General features: G+C 42.7%; 1 protein-coding gene across 2 annotated transcripts in view; it reads right to left on the reverse strand.

Annotated features, from left to right (window-relative positions):
- myo15b (myosin XVB) overlaps positions 1 to 25,577 on the reverse strand; it is a 29,115-nt gene that overhangs the window by 2,498 nt on the left and 1,040 nt on the right. Inside the window, exons 2-43 of one of the 2 annotated variants that reach the window (XM_056366934.1) lie at positions 25,336 to 25,450; positions 25,012 to 25,187; positions 24,048 to 24,141; positions 20,182 to 20,244; positions 20,005 to 20,062; positions 19,763 to 19,887; positions 18,695 to 18,790; positions 18,378 to 18,613; positions 16,541 to 16,710; positions 16,372 to 16,444; positions 16,072 to 16,254; positions 15,878 to 15,987; positions 15,195 to 15,262; positions 14,882 to 14,966; positions 14,437 to 14,469; positions 14,234 to 14,314; positions 13,042 to 13,145; positions 12,627 to 12,941; positions 11,483 to 11,561; positions 11,193 to 11,324; positions 10,911 to 11,070; positions 10,587 to 10,677; positions 9,321 to 9,591; positions 9,089 to 9,207; positions 7,635 to 7,694; positions 7,446 to 7,521; positions 7,144 to 7,262; positions 6,332 to 6,447; positions 5,247 to 5,388; positions 4,977 to 5,088; positions 4,157 to 4,502; positions 3,983 to 4,046; positions 3,509 to 3,581; positions 3,338 to 3,414; positions 3,160 to 3,236; positions 2,695 to 2,825; positions 2,495 to 2,589; positions 2,335 to 2,412; positions 2,142 to 2,238; positions 992 to 1,140; positions 764 to 894; positions 44 to 177 (exon numbers count right to left, since the gene is read on the reverse strand). In XM_056366934.1, coding sequence (XP_056222909.1) covers positions 44 to 177; positions 764 to 894; positions 992 to 1,140; positions 2,142 to 2,238; positions 2,335 to 2,412; positions 2,495 to 2,589; positions 2,695 to 2,825; positions 3,160 to 3,236; positions 3,338 to 3,414; positions 3,509 to 3,581; positions 3,983 to 4,046; positions 4,157 to 4,502; positions 4,977 to 5,088; positions 5,247 to 5,388; positions 6,332 to 6,447; positions 7,144 to 7,262; positions 7,446 to 7,521; positions 7,635 to 7,694; positions 9,089 to 9,207; positions 9,321 to 9,591; positions 10,587 to 10,677; positions 10,911 to 11,070; positions 11,193 to 11,324; positions 11,483 to 11,561; positions 12,627 to 12,941; positions 13,042 to 13,145; positions 14,234 to 14,314; positions 14,437 to 14,469; positions 14,882 to 14,966; positions 15,195 to 15,262; positions 15,878 to 15,987; positions 16,072 to 16,254; positions 16,372 to 16,444; positions 16,541 to 16,710; positions 18,378 to 18,613; positions 18,695 to 18,790; positions 19,763 to 19,887; positions 20,005 to 20,062; positions 20,182 to 20,244; positions 24,048 to 24,141; positions 25,012 to 25,187; positions 25,336 to 25,350 — 5,014 coding nt within the window. In that variant the 5' untranslated portion in view covers positions 25,351 to 25,450. Of the gene's footprint in view, positions 1 to 43; positions 178 to 763; positions 895 to 991; positions 1,141 to 2,141; positions 2,239 to 2,334; positions 2,413 to 2,494; positions 2,590 to 2,694; positions 2,826 to 3,159; positions 3,237 to 3,337; positions 3,415 to 3,508; positions 3,582 to 3,982; positions 4,047 to 4,156; positions 4,503 to 4,976; positions 5,089 to 5,246; positions 5,389 to 6,331; positions 6,448 to 7,143; positions 7,263 to 7,445; positions 7,522 to 7,634; positions 7,695 to 9,088; positions 9,208 to 9,320; positions 9,592 to 10,586; positions 10,678 to 10,910; positions 11,071 to 11,192; positions 11,325 to 11,482; positions 11,562 to 12,626; positions 12,942 to 13,041; positions 13,146 to 14,233; positions 14,315 to 14,436; positions 14,470 to 14,881; positions 14,967 to 15,194; positions 15,263 to 15,877; positions 15,988 to 16,071; positions 16,255 to 16,371; positions 16,445 to 16,540; positions 16,711 to 18,377; positions 18,614 to 18,694; positions 18,791 to 19,762; positions 19,888 to 20,004; positions 20,063 to 20,181; positions 20,245 to 24,047; positions 24,142 to 25,011; positions 25,188 to 25,335; positions 25,540 to 25,577 lie in introns of those variants that run through there. The other variant, XM_056366933.1, reaches the window with a different exon arrangement.

Raw genomic sequence — 25,577 nt, forward strand, 5'->3', positions numbered from 1 at the left:
AGGAGAGCAGAGAGGAAACAAGAGAGGAGGAGGTACTACTCACTGATGAGTCGTATCTTGGCGTCCTGAGGACTGAGGGACTGCAGGGTGAGTATTTGACGCAGACACAGTGAATGGATCTCCTCAGCTTTAATGCTGACCCTGTCCTGTGAGGGCAGGTACTCCTTCACCTCTGGCCTGACAGACAAACACACAAACAGGTGTCAATACACAAAACCCATACTTATATTTAGATGATAGTGGAGTGATATTAGTTTGGTACACTACACAGCTTTGTCACAGTTCCTTAAATATATATAAATATATACATTCATCCTAATCAAAAATTCTGCTGATGTTATATGTTTATTATTTTAACTGCACTTCCTGTATACAACGCCTTACAGGAATAGTTGAACACTTTGCTTTCTTTCCAAAAGTGAGATGAGAAGATCAATATCAATCTCTTGTCTGTGTGTTAAGTTTTGAGCTGGAGTCAGGACATGGTTAGCCTAGCTTAGCATAAAGACCAGAGGCAGGGGGAAACAGCTAGCCTGGCTCTGTGCCTGGTGGATGGATACACTGTCAGGAAATAGTACCAGCTTCAAACTCCCCCTCAAACCGCAAAGTTTTATATTCCTGCTTCAGTGTTGGTGTATTCTTTAACTAGCTGTTTCACTCTGCTTCCAGACGTTATCCTAAGCTATGCTAACCAACGGACCAGTCTCCACAAATATTACAGTCCTGCATTGATCAGTATTGGATTACTGAGACTGAGACTCACAGTGAGGGGGGGTTCCCTTGTCCCTGAGCCAGATGCTGCAGAGCTGTTAGCTCTGCTATGTGCTGGACTGATGGAGAACCATCTGCAGCCAGAGGAACCATCAGCCGCCAACTCAGGTAGTCACTCAGGAGCTACACACACACACACACACACACAGATGAAATAGATAACAGTGAGATGGGAGCTGGAGCAGTGGTTAGAGAAGCTGCTGTGAACTGAGCTGGTCACCTGCTGGTAGTGGAACTCCAGGTAGAGGTCGCTCCTGAAGGACAGGGGGCTCCTCCACATCACTCTCCTCAGAGACAAGAACATGGAGTTGTCGTCCAGCAGGAAGTCGAACAGATACTCCTCAGGATGGAGGGGGCGCACCAACCCGCCTGACGGAGGAGGAGCAGGACACCAATCTGTTAACCTGTTGTTTTATCTGTTTAACTCGCATCTTACGCGGCTGTTAAAGGTTCACTCGGTTGTTCTGAAAGAGCCACATTTCAGCAGCAAATCCTCAGACTCCACATGTTATTATTGGATTGCCTTATTGAACCTTATCAGCACTAATAAACATTTTACTGTAACCATTCTACTCATGCAGCTTCGCCAGTTTAAGGTTTATCTTTTACGATTTATGTCAAAAATGATCTGTGTTACATCTGAAGGGAAATGTGGAGGAAGCTAACGGTTAGCCGGCCTTGGGACTGCGCTAAATTTCACCAGTTATCAGCCTATTAACTATAAAACACGGACAACAGACAAGATCATGCAGCGGTGGCTTAGGATCAGGTCATTTACAAGAAAATCGAATTAAACCTCGGACAGAGGAGGCAAGGTGAAGCGACTTGATGCGGGTATTTGATCATTCAAACTCCCAGCTGTAATACTGTATTTCCACGCAAGCTCACCATACTTCCGCAGAAGTAGTAGACCTCGCTGGTTTTGGGGGGTGTTTGTGGAGTTAGGTGGTCGGTGAGTTTCATTTTAGTGGTTAAGTCCTTGGTCAGAAAAAGTTTGACAAACACTCTACTGGAGTTACATGAGAAAATACCTTATTCATGTCATTTTACTGACGTGACCCTTTAAATTTAATCTTTTGACGGACAAAAGCATCTGTTTTTGTGTAAGATGTTCCAGAATTTCACTTTAGTCAGAGTAGAAAAGCTGCTGAATCAGCTGGAGGAGGAGGAGGAGGAGGAGGAGGAGGAGGAGGAAGGCATATAGAAAAATAACATCAATATATTTAACTCAGGATGAGGGCCTGTTGTAAACAACAAGCTACAGTTAAAATCTAAGAATTTAAGAACAGTTAAGATCACATCTTTAAACTAATATATGAGTCTAACACCACTTCACTACATCACGTACACAGAGCATCAATCTAATTTACCTTTGAGTCTAATGGCGAGGATGACGAACTCTTTGATCTCTGCGGGTTCTGAGAGACCCATGTTTTTACAGATGTCTGCTGCCGCATCTGCTGCCATCTAGTGGAAGATAAGAAGAACAACCGCAGGGATGTTAACTCTAAGCAAACAGACAGATGGTTTGTTCAAAGATAAGCAGGTTTAAATCAATCTTACAGTGAAGCTGCGTATCTTGATGGCGAAGTCTACGCCTCCTGGCAGCTGGAGAGGAGTACGGCGAAAGTTTTTGCCAGCCTGCAGGAAACCATAGCAAAAACAGTTGAAAAACATCATGAGAGATTTGCTTTCATGTGCATTAGTGTGTATATTAACTTACCAGAATGGCTTCCATCTCGATATCTGACGGGAGGCTACGGCGACCGCCAAAACTGAGAGTTCGCTGGAGGTTATCCTGACACAAGCGTGCCAGCTCTGAGGGGCAAGACGTGTAAAGATTAGCATTTTTGTGGGAGTGTGTGTGTGTGTGTTATTTGCAGCTGATATGAGCGTGTATCCACTGTCTTGTGTGTCTCCTACCTTGGTATGGGTGCTCGTAGTCCTGAGAGATGGAGTGTAGATGATGTGTGACGTACGGCTGAAGAGTACCAGAGCAGGAGAAGAACCCGGTCATCAGGCTGAGCAGCCGCCAGCCGAGGGTACAGCTGGATCTGTGGAGGTGACGCACAATGATCAGACCATAACTAAGAAATAGTGAGAAGAAAGTCTGGAGTGATACTCTTGTTGCTGGTTAAGATTTTGCTTTTTGGTTCTCAATGCTCGCCTGCTGCTGCTCTCCCCTGTGTTTACTGTGTATGTGCTGTAGAGTTTGGATGAAAATCACAGAAATGTGAAAGCAGCACTTTCCTTTAGCACTAAAGTAAATCAACCAAGCATTAATATATCAGCTTTAAGAATTTGCAGAACTTAAGGAATTAATCTATTTCCTGTCATTAGTTGATATTAACATGTGCTTGATATGATATAAAAATGCCAGAGACTCACTTGGTCGGGTTGTTGGTGGTCTGCCTGATGACCTGGCAGTAGATTTCATCTCTCAGCAGCTCCTTCTCCTTCCCTAGCTGAACAGAACAGAGAAACTCTTCTTTAAACCCCAAAGTCAAAGTCTCAGTCTATCTGAAATCCATGTATCGTACAGATATACAGTGTGAATGACACTGACCAGTAAGATATGGCTCAGGCAGTTTGACTGGTTGTTATTCTTCTTCATTGGTATGTCACCCATGAACTGCATCAAGTCTGGAGGAGCAGATAAATGGAAGGATGACGGAGGAACAAACAAACAAAACAGTGGTCTCAGTGAATGTTAGCAGGTTAGTGTGGATGAACTCACTCGTGAAGCACTGGACGGATAAATCATTGATTTCAGGATCATTGTAGAGGATGAGGGACTCCTGTATGGGGACCTGCATGAAAATAAAACATGCTTCAGTTAGTTAAATTGTATTTATTCAGGAAGTCTCACTAACATGGTTGTTCACTTTGACAGCTAAGGAAATTAAATATCTGGGAAACTTCGATAGCAAGCTGTTATATACATCTATATGACATCTTTAATAACAATCTGGGGATTTAATTTGAAACGTCTGACCTCTGATTTGGACCATGTCTAAGCAGAATCACTTAAAACGAGTCAGCGAGTGAACAACAGCAGTGGCAGCAGTTAATTCACTATAATCAGGTCTGCAGTGATTCTAGCATTTTAGACAGACAGCAGCTTATACGAAGGCTTATTGTACACATGTACAGATGTGTTCACGGACAAAAAATGTATGAGGAACAATTACACAAACATGGGAAGTTTTACCTGTGTGTGTTGAACCACCTCTGAAAAGTTCCTTCCACTGGCCGGCAGACCTGTACCCCCCACTCTTTAATAGAGAAATAACAGTAGCACAGAATTAACCACACCATGTTACATGAAACCAAACTACCTCAGTGGAATCAACAACATATTCAACATCTTTTTAGGTATGATTACCTAAAGTACTTCATGGCAAACTTAGCCATGGCTGAGAGGATCTCCATGTCAAGTACTGAGCCCTGAATTGAGCTGCGTGCTGATCCTGACACCAATCCCTGTCCCAAACCCTGGGGCAAGGCCTCTCTGCTGGGCCGCTTCGAATCAGCCCTGTCGTTGCGTCTGCTGACGGGACCTGGAGATGGGTGGCCTTTGGGCGGACTGACAGGTGTAGCACCCCTCATGCTTTTCCTCCTATCATCTCTTCGGTCAAGGTGGAAGCAGTGGTAGTCCGGGGCCGCAGATGGCTGAGTGACTTCTTCTGGGAAAAGACCAGAGCGCCCTCCCATGGAACCGAAACGCCAGCCTATGGACCACACACAGAAAAGTTATTTGATGGTAAATAGACCAGACAAAGTCTAACCTGAGATTATCACAAACATACAGTACATCTAGCATCATTGCAACTAGTGCAGTGTCTTTTCAAAATGTGCCTGTTGCTAGAAGCTGATTGCTTGACCTCACACTCAAAGTGCAGATGCAGTTGAGTTCCACCTTCCCTGGCATGTGCAGGGGTTTTAGGAATAATAAATAAAATGTCCAGGCGCTGCACTGCCCTTGTAAAGTAGTTCCAGCTTTTCGTTCACATCAAGTAACGTAGAAAGGCGATATTATATTAGCGATATTTCTTTAGAACCACTCATCGAAAAACCTTCACAGTCAACACTGTGCTCCCTCGGGTCCTCAGCAATACACCCTGGAAGTTTGGAAGTGGATTGGATGAGCACTTGCTGAGAAAATTGACAGACAGACAGACAGTTAGATAGTTAGACGAGTTCACCTGTCTGGAGTCCTTCCATTGGCAGCAGTTTGATGATGTCACCTCTGCTGAAACTGAGCAAACTCTTGTCATCTGTCACAAAACTCTTCAGGGCAACGACATGGCCAGAGTCCTAGAGAGCAGAGAGACAGACGTCCAGGAGGATGATACATGGGCTGAAAGTGATGGGGCTCTGACACAAGCATCGGGGTGTCACATGGTCATGGCCATGATGCCACAGAGCGTTAAAAGGACAGATGATAAAATGAACGATGACGATAAAGAAACTACCTTGATGAGCTCCTGAAGGAACAGTCGGATCATGGCGGTGATCTGAGGGGCTCTGGCGGACTGCAGCACCAGGTTCTCACTCTTCAGTTCCAGCTCCACTCGGTCTGAACCCTGGAGGTCGACCGACAGCAACTCTGCAAAACTACAGTCATGCAGACCTGAGTTCAAATTCTGTGCAAGAGACATGAGCTACAAAGTTTAAAATGAAAGCAACAACATCAGATTGATTATAAAAAGTAGAGCTTGTAGAAGAATGAGTAGAGAATGAATATGAGAGAATTCCTAGGATATTATGAATTAAAGCTGCACTAATCCAAATGTTTATATCTACACTGGAAAAATGACTTTGTTTAATGTGAAATGTGTCATTTGTACTGATGGACCCACAGAGGATTATCACCAACTCTGCAGTTCGTCTCAGGCTTTAGAGGCTGGAGTTTCACAGTTTGAGTTTACTCTCACCGCTCTCATCAACATCATTTAACTGCTTTCAAAGTTAATGACCCAGAGGAGAACTTGGCAGCTACAGAGCCGGATATTTCTCTCCAATAGAGACCTGTCTGTGTGGCTGTGACATCACAGCTCACCTGTGAGCCTGCAGCAAGAGGGAGGCATTAAAAAGCAAGTATTTCTCTCATTCGTTTCAAAGATCAATGTTTGGATTAAATACAGAACATTTTTATTATCTATAACCGATGTGCACGGCGCTGCCCTGGCCACCGGGAGTAATCTGGGCTTCAGTGTCTTTCCCAAGGACACTTTCATCCTGCTGGGTATCAAACTGCCAACCGCCAAGTCAGATAGAGGCCACAGTAGATTTCATGCATTGTTTATTTCAGAATGGCCCTTAGAGACTGAATCTGCAATGGTGTTGCAAGTATGTTTGATTTGTGTTTATTCTCACAGTAACATTTATATATGGTTACAAAGCCATTCCTTATATCTTGAAATCCCATTTAGGTTGGGACAAATGTTTAGCATGAAACATAAATGAAAACTTATCAATTTCCTCAGACTCAAACCATTTTACACAAAGTGATTTAACGAAGTGATGATCCGTTGTGTTGGATCAGTTGCTTGTTTACCTGTAGCCTCTCAGCAGACGGAGATGTTTGGGGATGATGCCTGAAGCTCTGATGACCTTCAAGAGATGAATCCCACGATGAGAGACACCCAGCACCTGAGCATCCCCGCCGTCCGCCTGCAACAAGCACACACAGAGGAGGGAAAGGTGTTTTTAATATTTGTAAATGGTGAATATTTCTCTTCTGCACTTTCATTTCTTTTGTTGCATTTGGGGAAACGTAAAAATCATCACCGCACTGTAACTGTATTTCATTCATTTTTATTCTATCTTAATTAGTTTTATTCTGTTTCATATTGCTTTGCTGTTTTTATTCCTCGGTGCAGGCGACAGTCAGAGCTGGAGGCATATTGTTTTCAGGTTGTCCGTCCAGGTTGTTTTCAGGTTATTCTCGTGGACATGATATCTCTGTAATGCCTGGACATTTTCAAATTTGGCACAATCATTCACAAGGACTCAAGGATGAAGGGATTAGATTTTGGTGGTCAAAGGTCAAAGGTCAAGGTCATTGTGACCTCCCAAAACATGATTTTGGCCTTGTGAATGCAATATCTCAAGCCATTACTCAAGACTTCACACAGCAATTATGAAAAAAATTCACAAAAATGGTCATAATGACTCTGGATAAACAAGGATGTAACCTGAAACTAGTCTGAGTGGAGGAGGCAGAAAACCATGAGGAGGTGATTCTAGTTGAATGTTGTTCTAATATTTTTTTTTGTACCTTTAAATTTGCCTCTGTGTGTGGAATGTGCTTTATGAATGTAGCTGCAATGCCATATAATAATAGATCCTGCAATGCTTTCATCTCACCTTCACAGGGAACAGTCGACTGAAGTAGTTTTCCCAGTTGTCTCGAGCGGCCATGACAATCCTCTTCTTCATGAGGTCATCCTGGATGGTGCTTATAGTCGTTCCCACACTGAAATTGGCTATGGAGGGACGAACGGTAAAGATGATAGTGAGTGATCCTGTGCATACTGAAACAGAGTATTCCCTCCATCCTCTGATAGAGAGAGATCCTGATGTTTTTCTCAGCTTGTATTATGAACATTTTATTTGACACTGCAACAACTGCAGCATCCAGCCTGCTGATAATCTGTCACAACCCTCACCCAGCAGATCCTTCATCTTCCTCCTCTCCTCTCTGCTGATCCTCACACAGCCGTCGGAGTATGTGTCCCTCATGATCTTAAAAACATTACACAACGGCAATGTCAGCGTGAGAGTTTACTGCCTCTAAAGTGCATGAAGAATACTGTAGATAAATATACAGTGTATCAGACAACTTTAAATCCACTAACCTGTTCACACAGCAGGTTGAGGATGTAAGGCTGGTTGAACATCTCTCTGGGATAAAACACCTGGAGACAAATACATTAGACTTATGGTTAGAGAAGTGGGCTTTTATAGAAGTGAGGTGTCCAGTTCAAATCTAATGTTTAGTGAAATACCAGAGTGAAAACAGCTGTGTTTTTCCTTGTTATTTCTCCTGGTGCAGGTGGTGCAGATGAAAAGTTAATATTCTATACATATATTATACAGTAAATATTCATTCTATGGTGGGTTAGGGTTAGATTTGAACAACACGTGTGCTGCAAACACTCACAACACAACGGAAGTGTTTCCGGGGGACACTAAAAAGTGATGAACCTGATTGGGACGCACTTGTTGTTCAATGCTTTTCACTTCAAAAGTCACAAAGCATTGAACAAGAAGCTACTTTTTGCCTTAATTCAACAGCGACAGTGAGAGAGAGAGAGAGAGAGAGAGAGAGAGAGAGGGGATGATATACAGCATACGGTCTTGGGTTGAACTCGACCCACACTGCTGTGGTTAGGAATACACCTTCAGCGGACCACGCTTGTGTCTGCTCAGGGCCACCGTATAAAAAGTCATTGTAGGTCACAGTGGAGCCTTTGCTTATGCCTCCTCCCGAATCTCAACTACAAGTTGGATACACCTGTGCATCGCGCAAGTTGATTGGTTGATTCGACTCCTGTCTGGAGGGGTGGCGGCTGCTGGAGAGGTCAGTGAGGTTCAAAGGGAACAAACAAACATCAGCGAGGACCTGTGAGGATACGTCACTGTCCCGTCTCTCCACGTTGATACACGTCAACTCTCCAGACAAGCAGCACATTCCGGCTGCAGGATACTGACTATGATTCCCTCTTTAGGACGTGTGCGGTTTGTTCTGAGACATGATGCTCCACATGCTTTACTTTGTCCCTACCCACCGCTGTGTGCACAGACCATCTAAGGGCAAATGGCTGAAATCAGAAATGCGCATCTGAAACCACTTTCAGGAGGGGGTACAGGTCATTTTAGAGATGAAGGATTTTAGTCGTCGGACGTCTGGATCTGAAGCTATCAGAGAAACAAGCTGAGGAAATGTTAGACAGCTCAGCTCCCAGCCGCTCATCCTGTGTCTGTTCAACTGTGTCGGTTAATCACTGATTTTTAAATGTAAACTGCTTTATTCTGTGTTTCTACTGGTTTTAACCCCCTGGTGTGTTTGTTATGGAGAGGAGGAAATCTCTGTGGATAATTCAGCTGCTGGAGCTGATGAATCATAAGTTATCAAAGAAACAATCGAAACAAAGGTTACATAGAAGAAGAAGAAGAAGAGGAAAATATGGGATAAGTGAATGACTGGTCTCCTGATAAATGTGTGTGTGTGTGTGTGTGTGTGTGTGTGTGTGTGTGTGTGTGTGTGTGTGTGTGTGTGTGTGTGTGTGTGTGTGTGTTTATTTCTTACTTCTTTTCGCATGAACACTTTTCCCGGCATGTTGGAGTGAGAGAAGTAGACCCCAGCAGAAAAGCGCTGGAGCATGGAGCGAATGCCGTCCTCCTCTGGCAGCATCACAGCTTCAGGTACTAAACAGTAGATGAAGGGCACATGAATGAAACTGCTCGTTAGCAACATTTATCAGCTAAAACATGAGATCATATAAGAGGCTTTTATAATCCTGGTAAACCTAATGTCGCACTGAGAGATGGGGCGGCCATGGGTGGTGGGTCAGGGATCTCCTGCAGGTTGGGTGCTAGGTGTAGAGGAGGCGGTGGGGAGTCGGGGGGAGCGGGCGGAGGCTGGTTGGAGCGCTGCGAGCCGAACAGGTCTTCCAGGGAGCGCTGCTTCTGCTTCATGTTGCTGGAGATGACGCGTGGGCACCCGGTGGAGGGAGGTGAAGACGGAGGGGAACTGAGAGGAGACTGGTCCCTCTCAGGCTTCCCGGGCGCTGGAGGAGGCACCCACTTCTTCTGCAGGCGGGAAAGACGGACAGGAAAATGTGAGGATGTATCAAACAGTATACAGTGGCTTCAGAGAGTATTGATTTCATACTGACTATGTCCCAAACCTTTCCACGCCATCCTAAACACAATGTGAAAATGCTCCTTGTACCTCATTACATTTAAAACATGTGTCAGGCATATTACTGTTAGGCTTTATTTATTCAGTTGGACCGCTGGTTACATAAGTTCACATCAACCAATTACATTGATGTAGCTTTAAATTGGTGTGGCCTGTTTGTGTCTCCTCACGTTTGTGTTGTTCCAGTTATTATTTGGAATGTCGCCTTTTAAATCTTCCTCCACTCATCAAGTTTGGATACTGAGGTTTCAATAGAACCAGATGGAGCCAGTTGTATATTAATGATATCAAATTATTACTGTTGCAGTTCTTGATAATAATTGGATGAAAGTGCAGGAATAACCAATGACTGGTTTTGCAAAGAAGAGATAAAATCTCCTCAATTGCAGATTTTTGAAGAAATAATTCTTTATATATTTCTTTTCCTCTTACCATGTATTAACCATATAAACCAGTGTAGAGCAGTATGTGCTCCTACAGATCCAAATGTAATGGTAGCTGAACGGAGTATGAGTGTCTTCAATAGAGGAATAGAACATTATGGCACCCAACTGTGCCTCCAAATATTACCAAAGATTTGGATATTTCAACAGAGACAGGCAAACTCTAGGACACCTCTCATTCTAAATACGTTTGTACTGAGTGATCGCTCCCTGTCAATGTAATAGGAAGAGACATCTATCGTTCTATGGACTTAAATACTGATTCCATTATTTTATCGACGCTATATTCTCCAGCTGATGTATTATTTTGATACAAAAACAAATAAAATTGATTAAGACCGTTTCATCTAGCGACATAAGTGATGATTTTGGAACATTCATTTTATCAAACAGAGATTTTATCAAACATGAGGGTGGATTCATTTCCGGACAACTCTGACCTTGTGATTTGACACTGGTGCTTTGTCTTTGAGTTTAGCCAGAGCTTCCTCTTTGGGGTCACTCCTCTTTACGAAGTGCTTTACAGGATGTCTGTGAAGAGAGTAAAGACAGTATATGACAGACATTACAGACGACATTACATATACAGAGCTAACATCCTTCCTCTATTATATTTTCTGCAGAAAGAGAAGAGAAAGCGCAGAATGAGGTTTACCCCCATTCAGAAGTTTTAATTCACACAGTTGGTGTAGAGGGTCCAGGCAGGATCCAGCTGGATCTTAGATATGACGAAACTTTGTTGAAGATGGAGAACTGGAACTGACCTGACAGGCTCAAAGGGTTTGGGGTCTGGTTGTGGTCGGTTGTTATACTGTTTGATGATTTCTCGGATGTTGGAGGTGGGTTCCACCTCAGGCTTGATAGGTTTAGGTTTTGGTTTCGGGGGGTTTGCTTCCCTGGCAGGAGGGTCATGGGCAGGCTTCACTGTGGGATAAGAGAAACAGAATAAAATAAAAACAAGAGGACAAAATAAAACAACTCCTTCTCCTTTAGGGGCCACAAAATACTACAGTATCTAGCCCCCTGAACTTGTTTCATCGTCTTACCTTTAGGTTTGGATTTTGTAGGTGGGGGTGATGGAGGAGATAATGGCGGGGAGCGTTGCTGCTGTCTGGGCGGGTTGGAGGGGGGCAGCCGCCGAGGCTTTTGGGGTTTGATTTCACTGTTGGGCTGAGCGCCTTCAGGACGGATGGTGAGGAATGAAGAAAACCAAAAATATATTGGTGTAAGCACAATGATTCAAAGTGCTATGTGAAGCATTTAAACATCAGTGAGCGAAGCCTTTACAACTTATAATATTAGTCTCACTAATGGCTGCTTTGTCAGATTGACTTACCGATCTTTTGGAAGTACGCCCTCTTGTCACGGAAAGACTGCAGGTCATCTGGATCTGGTAAGTCCACTTCTCTCTCAGGCTGTGGAGGAAATGGACCCACACACACACACACACACACACACACACACACACACACAGTTTCTTTATTGTCAACAAATCACATGTGCAGCTAAATGAACTATGAATGCATGTTTGGTCTGTGTATCCAAGGCTTGATCTTTTTCCTCTGTGTCATAGGGTGCATCACTGTGGGTCTGAGTCACACTGTGGCGCTGGGCGACATGTTGCTTCTAGGGTTGGGCTATTGAATGTCACAGTATTTCCCCCTATATGCAAGATTTTTCATAAAGTGTCATAAGTAGCAGCATGACTTATAGCAGAAACATAAAATACGACAATACCCATAATATCGTATATCGCAATATTTGAGCTTGACTGTATCGAGGTCAGGACACACACACACACACACACACACACACACTGGACAAAGGCTTCTCCTCCTTACAAATCCCAATTTAACCCATGATCAAGATATTACATTTTGGATATCGCCCAAGGTTAGTTCTCAGAGCACTAGTTCATGCTCTATTCACTAGAACACCAAATGTGTATTGATCCACGGCTGAAAATAGTCCCCAACAAACCCACTAAGTCCTCCTGTTTGAGTGACATTCGATTAAATACTACAGTGAGCAGCTGTTTCAGGAAAATACTTTAAGAGTTTTTAAAGATTTCTGTCCCCAGCTGCAACCAATGGGGTTGGGTCTGTGAGCCACATACAGGGTAGGGGAATCAGAAAGTCCTGAGAGAGGGACTAAAACGCCGGTTTTGATGTTTTCCTGGGTTTTGTTGACTGTAAAAATGATTTGTTTGTGAAGATAATATAAAACATCATCTACATACAACTTGAGCACACAGACTGGACACATAATCCACAAGGGGAAAATAAGCTACTGCAACAGCAACAGGTAAAACAATAAAGTAGAGATGTCAGAGGTTGAGAGAACAAGAAGAAGATGGAAGGGTATAAACATGAACACAAATAGTTCGTAGAAGAAACTGTAAAAACAGAAAGCAGTAAAGAATCGGGCAGTGTAGATAAGGATGTGTAAATAAGCACATTATGAAAATATTAAGTATATACCTCTGGCTCAGGCTGCCTGTAGTTGGAAGTAAATTTAGATGCAGGTGTTTTGGGTGGGGGAGGTGGAGGTGAGGGAGCTCGAGGGGAGGGTGAACGAGAGCGCTCCCTGGAGCGCCGACTGGACTGTCGTCTTCGCTGCCTCCTCTCCTCCTCCTCCTCCTCCTGCTGCTGCTGCTTCCTCTCCTGCTCCTTCTTTCTCTGCTCCTCCTTCTTCAGCTGCTGCTCCTCCTTCTTCAGCTGCTGCTCCTGCTTCTTCTGTTGCTCCTGAATCTGCTGCTGGGACAGATTCATTGCCTGCAGGGTCATCTGCTGCGCCTGAACAGAGGGAAGGTAGACATTGGTCGGGGGGCAAATACAGGAGGAAATAATTTCCCATCATGCTATAGAAATAGTATGCTGAGGGTGGTCTGCTCACCATAAGTAAAGCCTGCTGGTTGATGAGGGCCTGCTGTGTTGCTGATGACTGCATGGGGTCAGAGGCAGGAGGAGCAGACATGGCAGTCTGACCCATCATCATGGCTGCAGCGATGATATAGAAGCAAACACAATGGAGAATATTATTTTTCACTTTGCCTACAAATGAATAGATTCACTAAGTTATGGTCAAAATGGGTTTCCTAAGTACGATGGTCTCAGCCACACTATATTAGTTAGAGTTAAATTAATTAACCCTTCCCATACAGAAATGTAATATAATATAAATGTCCCTATATCAATATAAGGGGGTGCATTATTATCACATATATACATCCTCTGGATATATGAAGATATAAGTTTATAATACATATGAAAAACCAATATTACAATTTGTATATGTACATAATTAAAAATATCTATATTATGAATTTTTTATGGTATAATATGTTGCAACAATATATTAAATTAAATATATATTTAATGTATATATTTGTTTATTAAAACAACATGCATATAAAAATTCTATATGCTTAAATGTTTTTTCCTTATTAATTTCTTCCCATTCTGGGAAAGTGGTCTCAGACTTTTGGCCCTTACTGTTTATAACCCAACATATACTGACAGGCTTTGGGATGGATATATATTTACATAACATAGGTCTACAATATAAGCACACATGTTTACACATACAGTACATATTTGTATTATCTAGACAAATATGTCAATATATGAAATTATTCCAATTTCTAATAGGTTCCATTAAATTTTTACATATGCGCTATATTCTATATGTACATATATGTCATATATAGAAATTCAATATATGTAGATATATTACATTTGTGTATGGGTTGCTTGTTGTCGATTGTAGGTGTATATTAGTATTTCAGCATGTGTATATATAAATTTCTTTATAAACTTTTCTTTTTTTCTGTCTTGAAATTTATATAACGTACAGGATTGTCTCCCAACATGCTAATGCACTTGAACCTTTGTTAACATACATCCCTTTTACTGATGGGAAAAATCTATTGGCTACATATTGTCTATAAAAAAGGAAAAAAAGAAAATGTTGAGAAGAGTTCTAATACTTTGTAACTGTAAGGCTATTTCTCTGTTACTGGTGAAATGTTCTCAATTATCCTCCTTCTGTAATTAAATTGATGAAAGGTTCATGTAGGGAGGATTACCTGGCATGGTTGGCATGGCTGTCATGGTTGGCATCATGGGAGCTGCACCATAGCTGGGCATTGAAGGGTTAACTGGCATTCCTGGAGAGAAACAAAACGGATTACAAATCTGATCAGTCAGTCTTTTCCTGTTTCCTCTGAAAAGCATTGAAGGCTTGAGAAAATCTCTACAACAGATGGCAACACATGAACCTTCCACTTACCCATAGGATAGCTTGGCATTGTCATAGGCACACCTGAAAAACAGGTGTTATAGGAAACATTTAGGCTCAACTGGATTGTAGTTGCATTTGTAAATGTACTTCATTTGTCAAGTAGACATGTAGACTGTATTACTGTTTTCCTGAACAGGAAAAAACTGAACTTTTTTTAATATCACATACATGTTTCAAGACCATACTGGCTAATGCATGAAAGTACAATAGAACCGTGGTTCCCAGCCTGTTGCAACTGGGCCGACAAATCATTTGCAAAACAGTACAATTTTGGTGAAAAGACATAATCATAAAAAATTATAATAATAATAATAATAATGTTTGAAAAATGGCTATTTAATTATGTTTATGATGCAACTTTACAGGACACTAAGTGATTGTAATCCACATGATGTGGACTGTGTCGTGTAGATGAGAGATCCACTTTTCCTACCAGCTCCATACATGCCAGGCTGCATGGGTCCAATCCCTCCTCCTCCTCTCATCCTGCGGTTTAGCATGGCCACTCTGTCCATGTCCTGCACACGCACACATATAGACACACAAACATGAATGAGTCATTACATTACACTGTGAGATGAGGAGGAAACACGACCCAGTGACTCCACACTCTCAGTAATAAGATACAACCAGAGATACACAATCCAACAGGGAGCAGTCAACACACTCTTACAGGTTGACACAACCTTCACACTAACCACAGGTTAAAGTTTACATCATGAGATAAATCTGATGACATCACTCACCGGAGGGCCTTGGTCGAGTACGGGATCAAACAAGTCGTCAACGTAGGCGTCCATCTGTCGACCACGCCCTACAAACAGGTGGAGAACAGAGGTTGAAGGACACGTGTACTGATGTGTTGATGTACTGAGGCTGATCACGGCTGTGACTACCTGCTTGTAAACCCCACAGTAACGTGAGTTATAAGTACTCTTTATGACAACAAATTATTTTCCATCATGTTAGTAATTCAGTTCATGTAAACCTAACATTGATACAACCACAAACAGTGATTACAGCCTAATCTATCTTGAGTTTAAGTAACTGGAGACCAAACTTTTATTTTTACTCCATGTAGATCATAAACCCTCAAATAAAAAGACTTGTTGAAATTGGGTGAAAAATATAAACATTATAAAGCTTTTCATCCAGAAAAACTGCAGCTCCTCTGTTTATTCCTATATGTCTAGCCCGGTCCAACATGGTGGCAATGTATCGCAGCAACGGGCTGAAGCGACCATGATAATGCATATTTTGCTACAGTAAAGAAGGGAACAGTGCGGCCATGTTTGTAGTTCTTAATAAGAATAGAACAAACCATGTGATACAGTGCATACAGTAAAGTGCACAAAACGAGCGTTACTTTTCTGGCCTGTGCACAGTCTGAGTTCAGGTGCAGAAACCATGGATTGGCAGTAACACCTACCTTCCTGTGGATAATCTATTCTCCATGGGTTTCCCTCAAAAGGAGGCAGCCCAGGAGCTTGGACTGGAGGTGCAGGCGGGATGAAGTCATCCATATCTGTAGCTGGCATCCTGGAGGGAAAGAGACACAGAGATGCTCACCGTGGGAATTCTGGACTTGCCCCAAAAAAACGACACACTCGTTCACTGCTCTACCTGTCTCCGTGGCTGCTGAACAGGTAGTCAGAGTTTGTAGAGGAGGGCGTTCCTGGTGGAGGCAGCACTTCAGCTTCTGCTCCAGCCAGAAGATCCATGACAAAGTCTGAACCAGTCAGATCCGACCAGCCTTCATCTGTCAGAAGAGACATGGACCAGCCCTGCACCGCCTCCGACACACCTCTGTGACACAGCAACAGCACATGCAGCAGGACGATCAGGGAGGATGTACAGTTAGGGACTTTATTAAGCAAAGTGAGGTAAAGTAAATACACTATATGACTGACAGTAGGTGAGCACCTGGAGTGGAGAAGCCATGAGGCCAGCTGCTCTCCAGTGGTCCATGACTCCACTTCAGTCGTTAGCTTCTCATCTGAAAAAAACATGGAGGATGTTATTTTTTACTTTGATATTGGAGCTAAAAAACAACCAAATCAGGACAGTACAGTGCAGAATTGATCAGTTTCACCATTGAAGGTGTGTACGTCCAGCAGCATGGTGCCCTTCCTCTGACTGGCAGTCCACTCCAGCTGGGTGGGGGGGTAGATGCGGGCAGTGGGAGCTGGGAGCTGCAGAGATGTCAGCAGTTTGTGTTGGCACAGTGAGCGGTACTCCCCTGGACCGTGGTCAGACACATACCTGCAAGAGAAGCACTGAGTTATGTTCAGACAGATGAAGTGGTTTTCAGACAGGTGGTAGTAAATAGTTGGTACACATGCACGAGCCTTCTGTGACACATCCAAATCCACCCTCCTGTCATTTAATGATTCTCACAAACATAGAGTAGTGGGTAAGACTGCCCAAGCTGCATTAATCAGTGTTTTTGGCCACAATTCTGGCCTTATAAAATTGATAGCTCATATGTTAGCGTTCTGTTTATCAATTGGATGCAGAGCAACATTAACATTCCTGATTGTCACATTTATGTTCACCTGACAAAGTGAAGTATTCACTCTCTGTTTTGGTCTCGACCAAACAAGACGACGTCAAAACCTTAAATATGTCTGGACCGCCTCTGGTCAAATCCTGATTTTATAACGGTGACGTCATCTGACAAAATCACCAAACACATAAATGAAAGACAAAGACTGAGCTGTGATTTATTTACTGTAACATGATCACTCACAGAGGAGGTTACAAGAGACAGACTACCTTTGTTTTATTAAGTTATTTTTTTCAGGAGAGAGAGAGAGAGATAGAGAGAGAGAGAGAGAGAGAGAGAGAGAGAGAGAGAGAGAGAGAGAGAGAGGATGACACACAGCAAAGGGCCACAGGCCAGACTTGAACCTGGGCAGCCAGGCAAAGACTAAACCCAAACAACACGTGTTCCACCAGGTGAACCACTGGAGCCCGAAACAGACCCTCTTTCTTATTGAGTCTCTGACACAGAGCACAGCCTCCGTCTGGATCTACAATAGTTTAGTCTTTATTAACTTCAACTCCAGAACGTAACAGACTTTTATTAGAGGCAGGTCTTCATGCTTAACTCCCTCTGTTTGATATGTAGCATTGGTCATAGTCGTTAGTACCAAGCCTCATTACCGATGACTTCTCTCTCTTCCTCTCTCTCTCTTGCTCTCTCTGCTCAGTGTGTCTTATGTTTAGTTATTCCTCTGCCTCCTTGAGTAATAATGATCCATGTAATGAAAGTAGTTTATTTGCTGTACTGTAGGCGAGGCCCAGTGTATTGGAAGTGCTTTTCCTCTTCCCTGCAGTTTCTGAGCAGCTGGGAAACCAGAGCAGCTCAGTAAACTGCGGCTCGGCACTCAGCTGACCAGTGGTGGAAATATCATCAGTCAGTCAGTCAGTAAGTCAGTCAGTCAGTCAGTGACATTCATGATTATAGGGCTGGGCCTGCTGTTGCAGTCCACCCAAAAATCTGTGGATTTGTTTCATCCAAGTAAGTAAGGAGCTGTATGTGTCATGATTAGTGTCAGTTCACCAGTATAAAGTCTGTTTAATGTCCCATTGAGCCCATGTGTGAATAGAGCAGGTTATTGTCTGGAGAATTCATAGTGAGTGAGCGAGTGGCCATGTTGATGACGTTTCTATCATTTCTTCTTCATTCATTTCTAGTATTTTTAATATTTAATTTTATTTACTTATTTACAGCAGCACACAGGTTTAATTTAAAACCAATCATGCATTTGGTCATCGTTTGTGTGGCAGGTTTCTGAATGAAGTTATTATTCCTGTTAGTTTTCACCAGGATTTTCTAATTTATCTATAAACAAATTTAAAGGATTACATACTAAACGAAAGGTTAACAGGTTTACAGTATATCCTCCACCGAGCATAGCACCTACTTGAGCAGCGGTTTGTCCAGTGTTGGTGAGGGGGTGAAGGCACTGAGGCAACAGGTCAGCAGCAGCCAGCCCCTCAGGCTGTCCTGCTCCTCCTGCAGACCCCACATGTGGTAAACCAGCTGGGCCAGGATCTCGTCCCTCAGAGGGGGCCGGCTCTGGCCTTTCTCAACTATGTAGTTACCCAACATCTGCTCCTTCCAGCTGCTGAGGTCTGACTCACCTGTAAACCTCATGATCTGAGGGAAAAAAGGATCGAAAATCATAAATGAGCTGAATGAGAAGAACTAATTTAAGGTAATCTAATCAGTCCCATGTACCAGTTTGTAAAGGTCCAGGGCAGTTCTGGCATCTTCAGGCTCCAGAGAGGTGAGGGGTCTCTGGAGGGGGTATCCCTGAGGCTGGCACCATGTATCCTGAGGACACAACATGAAGATAGACAGGTAATAAAATACATATTCTTTGATCCACTCAGGTGTGCGTGTGTTGGACGTCTTTGTATGAGAAGTATTGTAAAGAATAATCAAGTCATTTTAATCTTTTAGATACAAAAAGTTAACAGTGCTTTCCATTAAACACACACAAAGATTTTTATATTAAAAACTTAACTATGAAAACTTCCACAGGCATCTCTGGCTACCATCCTAAAACAAGTCTCTTTACTCATCAACTTTGTTTCCTCCTTCATGACAACTGTTTATATAACTCACCGGGTTACATGTTATTAAGGTTTAAAGTTATGGAGAATTGAGGACGTGTTGCTTTGAGTGACAGGTGGATGAATGTATGCTTGCCACAAACCAGCATACACTGACGTCTTGGCTCCACCACACCCCATCTCTGACCATTTTTGGATTAGTTGAGAGTTAGGGGCGGAGTCAGACACTGCCAAGATGGCAACAGTGGAGCAGTTCTCTCTGAGCTTCAAAACTGCTCTTCAGAAACCTGTGGGTGATGTCACAGAGGCTGCGTCCATCTTTATTTACAGTCTCTGTTAAATAAATAATAGAAACTGTTTGTGCCAATTCATTTTGAAAAAGCAACAGCCAATGGGGAAACTCCAGCTCAGTCACATGGCATTTGCCTGAACAATAGTGGAACTAGATCACTCAGTCAGTGGCACTGGCCCCGCTGTTGATTTCCGGTGGGCATCTTCATACCATTGTGCTGGGTCCCTACATTCTACCTAATGTTAAGTCAAAACTACCCAACCCATAACCCCGCAGCCTGGCAGGTTATTAAAAATAACCCAGCATGTTTAGTGTGTAAACTGCTTTTCTGTAGGACAAATATCTGAATATGACACTGGATTATTGTCTTGGGCACAATCTGAAACCAGGACTGGATTGTGAACGTGTGCATGTGTGTGTGCTCACAGCCTTACTCACATGTAATACAGACTTGGCATAACGAGAGAACGGGTATCTGTCTATATCCAGAGGCAGGGTGAGCTTGTGCTCCGCCTTCACCTGTGGAGGTGCGGCCTCTGTGACCCCTGACGGATGCTGCCGCCCTGGTGGAGAGAGAGTGGATCTACAGTGAAAAAGCATGAAAACACTGTGGCAGCAGAGTATACTGTATGTGCAAACTGCAGTCTTATCAAATAACTGGCTCTGTTTATGGAGCAGACCTGCTGCACTGCGGAGTCTGGCTGACAGCTCAGCAGGGATCTCCAGCATCCCCACATCCTGACAGGAGAGCAACACAAAGCAAATATTAGAGTGCAGTTATCCCAGGAGAAACTAGATGAAATGTTCCAGCAGAATCTCTCTGATACAGTATTTAATCAGTGAGTTTGTTGTCTTACCATTCCCGTAGAGACAGACTTGGTCTTTGTCACAGTTTTTACTTTGATCCTCTCGTGAAAGTCCTGAAATTGAAATAAGGCCAGTCAATCACAATGCTTGTCATCATGTGTTGAGCATGATCTCATCTTATCTAGAAGTATGTGATTTCACATCCTGCAGCTCAAGCTGGTTGCAGATCCACTGTGTAACTCATCAGGTGAGTTATCCTCCTTGTTATCCAAGGTACGTCAAGAACTTTCAACAGGCCCTCATCCCTCTCTCCCTGAGGCCTGTGTTCAGTCAGACCTATTCTTAGATACACATCCTCTTATATACTCCTGCAACACCCACAGTCCTCGTTGCCCCGCCTCATATACCAGCCCACACAGTTCCAAAAGTCCAGAAAGTTTGCTTTTTATCAGGAGATTTACAGCTCACAGAGAGGAGTCACCTCATCACAGCTCTCGGATATGATAACAGTTATGATCAGAGCCACCCCATGTGTCTTCATCCCTCCTGGTTTATATGTTTATATTTCTACTCCATGCTCAGTTCCTACTGGATACAGATATCAGATAAATGCCATGCATTACAGATTAAACGGGGGCGTGCACATGTATTCATGCAGCATTCAGCTTTTGTCTGTGGTTTCACTTCAATAATGACAAAGTTATAAAATAACTCAATAACAAACACACACCCTGCTCTGTGTCAACATGACAGGATTTACAATGACGGACCTTCCCAAATCAAACAAGTGTGTTACAAATCATAACAGATGGACACACACCCTCTGACTGGTGGATCACAACAACTCCACTATATTACATTTTACTTTACAACTAATGTGTCTTTATTTACTGATCCCCAGAGGGTGTATCGTCATGATTAGAGAAAAAGCTTTATATCTACGAGATGAATTAGCACAAAATTTGTACAATTTTGTCCATAACTCCCTGGTAATGTATGCTACTGCTGTAGGTGGTCCCCTGACGTTCTCAGAATCAGAATCAGAATCAGAAAAATGTTAAATATGTAAGGGCATGAGTTTAAAATTGCACGTGTCTGAAAGTGTCAGAACTGCACAGTTAGTATCATTTGAGGAGTGTAAATAAATAAATAAAATATGATGTGACGTCTGCTGACCGGGGTCAGATAAGTCCAAGGGTCAGTTTATTGGCTCTGAGGGACACACTCCGATGGATGAGTTGTAAAGTTTGATGGCCACAGGCAGGAATGACTTCCTGTGGTGCATCGTGGTGGAAATAGTCTTTTATCTAACGCCACCAGCAGGTTAAGAATTTAGGTCCAGATCGAACCAGTGCTCTAATACAGAAAAACAAACAAAAGCATCATAAAATTTCCATTTCAACCTAGACTGAATGTTTTCAGAGTGTGGGGGAGAACCGAGGAAACCCACTTAGGGAGAACATGCAAACTCCAAACCGGCCAGCTGATTTGAACCTAGAACTTGCTGTGATGTACCAGTGCAAACCACTGGTGCACTAGTCACGGTCAAATATCTCAGCGACTACAGGATAGTCATTCATAGTCCCCAGAGGATGAATCCTATCAACCTCAACCATCCCCTGACTTTTCGTCCGGCATTAAATGTTCTAATAAACTACTAAAATCTTTAGAGTTGCTTCATTCTCGGATATTCTGACTTTTAGTCCCTAAGCTCCCAAACCCATGGACTTCATTTCCCACAATGCAACTCTATGTTACATAATCTTATATTACATCCTCACTACCTAGAGAAATCTTTCAAATTCCACATGCCGGGTTTGTAAATGAATGCTCTCTGATAGAAAAAAAAACAAAGATGAGATAACCCTGATGACATCACTATGACATAATCAAGGTCATTTTCTACAACTTTTAAAGCTCCACCAAAGACACAGAAGACAACTGTTTAAACAGGCTGTGTATATACACTCTAGTCAGGACAAGTTACCTGGACCTGATGTGTGAAGCTGCTAGAAAAACTTGACAGATTCATTAAAACCTGAGTCATTTTAAGTGATTCTCATATTTGAATTGTCATATACAACAACAACGCACAGAAAAACACATTTGGCATATTTGCATATTTACTTGCTCATTTAATTGGAATTAATTAACTGGTAATATTAACTTAACCTTGTCTTCGTAATCTTTTCTACAGAAACCTTCCATAGAAATTATAGATACACATCTAGGAAATGATTAGGAAAATAAAGACTCTGAACACAAGTGGAATCAAATCAAAATAATAATTCAGGTACAGACAAGAAGTGAGAATGAATCAGTTCCATAAAATATATGTAATTATATTGTATCAGAAGTGATGACACTGACTTTCAGCCCAAATCTGTTTGTCAAAGTCTAATATAAACCTTTGCTTTTTAGTAAACACTCAAGATTCTGAGGTAAAGCTCCCGATGACCGTAGCCAGGCTTGAACAGCTGACACAGGCAGCCTGTGAGTCGACGCCTGGAAGCTCCACTGTTCAGAGTCCAAACCTCATAAAACAGTAACACCAAATAGACTGACAAAGACACAACTTAAGCAAAGGAACTGACAAAGAAAAGACGGGCAGTTTAGTTTAGTCAAGAGAATAAAATAAGATGAAACACAAGCTGAAAGAAGTGTCTCTAGGTTGTTTCCTCTGTCATGACCCTGTGTTTGTATTATTTTCATGGTGTAAACTACGTCTCTAGTCAAATCAACTAAAAGGCTGAGGAAATTATTATTTTTTGTATTAGATCTGATGCAGAAGGTGAAAGGAAAGAGAAGCAGCCTACCTGTTACAGCTGAGGAGCTGCAAGTCTGAGAGACAGGGGGTGGAATGAGAGATGCAGCGCTGCTTCAAATTTCACTGAGAGGGGCTGAAGTCCAAGTGACTGAGGTGTAAGCAGGGCGTGTGTGTGTGTGTGTGTGTGTGTGTGTGTGTGTGTGTGGGTGTGTGTGTGTGTGTGTGTGTGTGTGTGTGACTGCCCAACTGACAAAGATAAGAAGGTAGTTAAAGGAAAGGGATGAGATTTTGTACATTATGTCATAACATGAATAAATAAAACCAAAGCTAAATGGGTAGAAAGGTGCTTGAGAAAATGTTTTTTTGTTAATATTATTTTAGCTGAGATAACCCTTTACCTAATGCGGTTCTGTGCAATAAATAAAATATGTCATTAGTCTGACAGGATTAGGGCCACGTGAAAACATTTATTTTTTCAGAATTCTGACTTTAATCTCATTTTTTAAAATTTATTTCCACATTAGGACCACATGTGACTTTAATCAGACTTTAAACTCAGAATTCTGACTTTAATATGATTTCATTCTAATTCTGAATTCTTCAAAATTCTAAAAAAAAAAAAAATTCACATGTGGCCCTCATCCTCTCCGTAGCTAATCCTGTGTGCAGTTAAGCCAAGTCATTCAAACACAGCTTGAGCTGACCGACGTGCTGCACAAAGCAAATAAAAGCAAGCAAAACATGTTCATAATTGTGTTTTTGCTCCTTGTTGTTTTCTTGTTTTTGTTAGTATGTTTACATGTTTGTGTATACAGTATATTTACTAAGCTAACCGTGTGTACAGGACACACAACATGTGCTGCCATCAGGACACCGGCTGAGGCGGCACGACGCTCGGTCATTTTAACGGATATGAAAAAGAAGAGAGGAGAATTACTGTGATCCCAAACACGGAGGTCAGGGTGTTATCACTGAGAGGGCTTGGACATTCTTTTCCTCTTACAAATCATCAGGGTTGTGTTAAGCTGCTGGTATCGCATATGAGATTTACAGCACAATAAACATGAGGTTGCCAAGAAACTCAGTCCAGGACTCTCTCTCTCTCCCTCTCTCTCTCTCTCTCTCTCTCTCTCTCTCTCGAGTATCTACCTTCCTCCAATGGCGTCTCTTGATGGTGTCTCTGGTGACGAGCATCACCGCCCAGAACTGGGTGAAGGACTGCTTCAGACGCTTGTAGTACTTCCTGGAAGAAGAGAGGGGGCAGCAGCACACAGACGTACAGATGTTCAGTGTTAGTGCATCACTGTCTGACTTCATTTCAGGCTCCAGGTGAAATGTAACTCTGTCTCTGCTCAGATTTCTGCTTCACTTTTCAGTTTTCTTTCTCTAATTCACACCTTCATCAGAGACACTTTCACTGCTGCATCTCCACCGTTTCCTTAAATGAGATCTACATTTAAATCTTACTCTGACCTGTTGTTTCTTATTCTCTTGTTGATTTGGTTTCATTCAGTTTAGCTAAGATTTTTCTTTATTTTATTCTATCTAAATTACATTTTGGGGGGGGGGGGGGTGATTGGGGAACGATGAACAGGTGAGCCGGTGGGTGTGGATGTCAGGTGACTGGGACTGGTGGGGAACTCTGAGGGCATCTGGTGGCCGGATGGGGAACGGCCCGGCAAAATAAACAGACGGAAGCAGCAGCTGTGACACTTTAGAATCTTTGAACATTTGATTTTATTTTCATTTGAAGATCTAGTTTTTAAATTTAAGTTGCTTGTTAAGTTACGCATTTCTCCTGTTGTTTTTCTTGTCCTTACTTTCATTGCTCTGTCTTTATTTTCCAACCTTCCCTCTTTCTTTTTTCCTTGTCTACTTCCTTCTTTTCTCCATACATTCCTTCTCTTTCTCTTCTATCCTTGATTCCTTCCCCGTCTTTCGTTCCTTGTTTAATTTCTTCTCTCATTCTGTCATCCACTTTTCTTTGTCTCCATGATTCGAAGGTTTTTACTGAACTCTTATTTTACTTTGGACACTTCAGTGCATTTCACCGCTGGTGTTCTTTTAGTTTACTGATAGATGTGTTTGATGGTGGTCTCCCCGCTCTCTGTACCTGGCCTGGTGTCCTCGGATGTGGCTCTGGATGACGATGGCTTTCTGTTTGAAAAACCTGAAGTTCCTCCTGCACAGGAAGCCCCTGATGTTCCTCTGGATGGTGACGGCAGCCCAGGTCTGAGTGCTGCTCCACTTCTCCTCCAGCTGCTGGTACAGAAGCTCCTTGAGGAACACCTAACCACACACACACACACGCGCACGCGCACACACACACACACACACACACACACACACACACACACACACACACACACACACGTGTCTGAACATATTGACTTGCTCAGTAAAAACTTCCCTTCGGTGTCATGAATGGGTCAGGCACCTTGGTGAGGCCCATCTGGTAGTGTCCCTCCTCTGCACCGACCGTCTCCAGCAGAGCCACCGTCTGCTCTCTGTCCGACACCTCACTCAACCTCTGGGTCAGCAGAACCCCATACCTGTGAAGCAGGACACATGGTAAATTCATCCTGGAAGCTCCTAAATCCAAAATCTGATGATTTGACGGTGCGTGCATCACGACACAACTCCTGAACATGGCAAAAGTCATTCCTTTACTCATTTACT

This window comes from Seriola aureovittata, chromosome 21 (genome assembly GCF_021018895.1).
Source record: "Seriola aureovittata isolate HTS-2021-v1 ecotype China chromosome 21, ASM2101889v1, whole genome shotgun sequence".
Taxonomy (NCBI): domain Eukaryota; kingdom Metazoa; phylum Chordata; class Actinopteri; order Carangiformes; family Carangidae; genus Seriola; species Seriola aureovittata.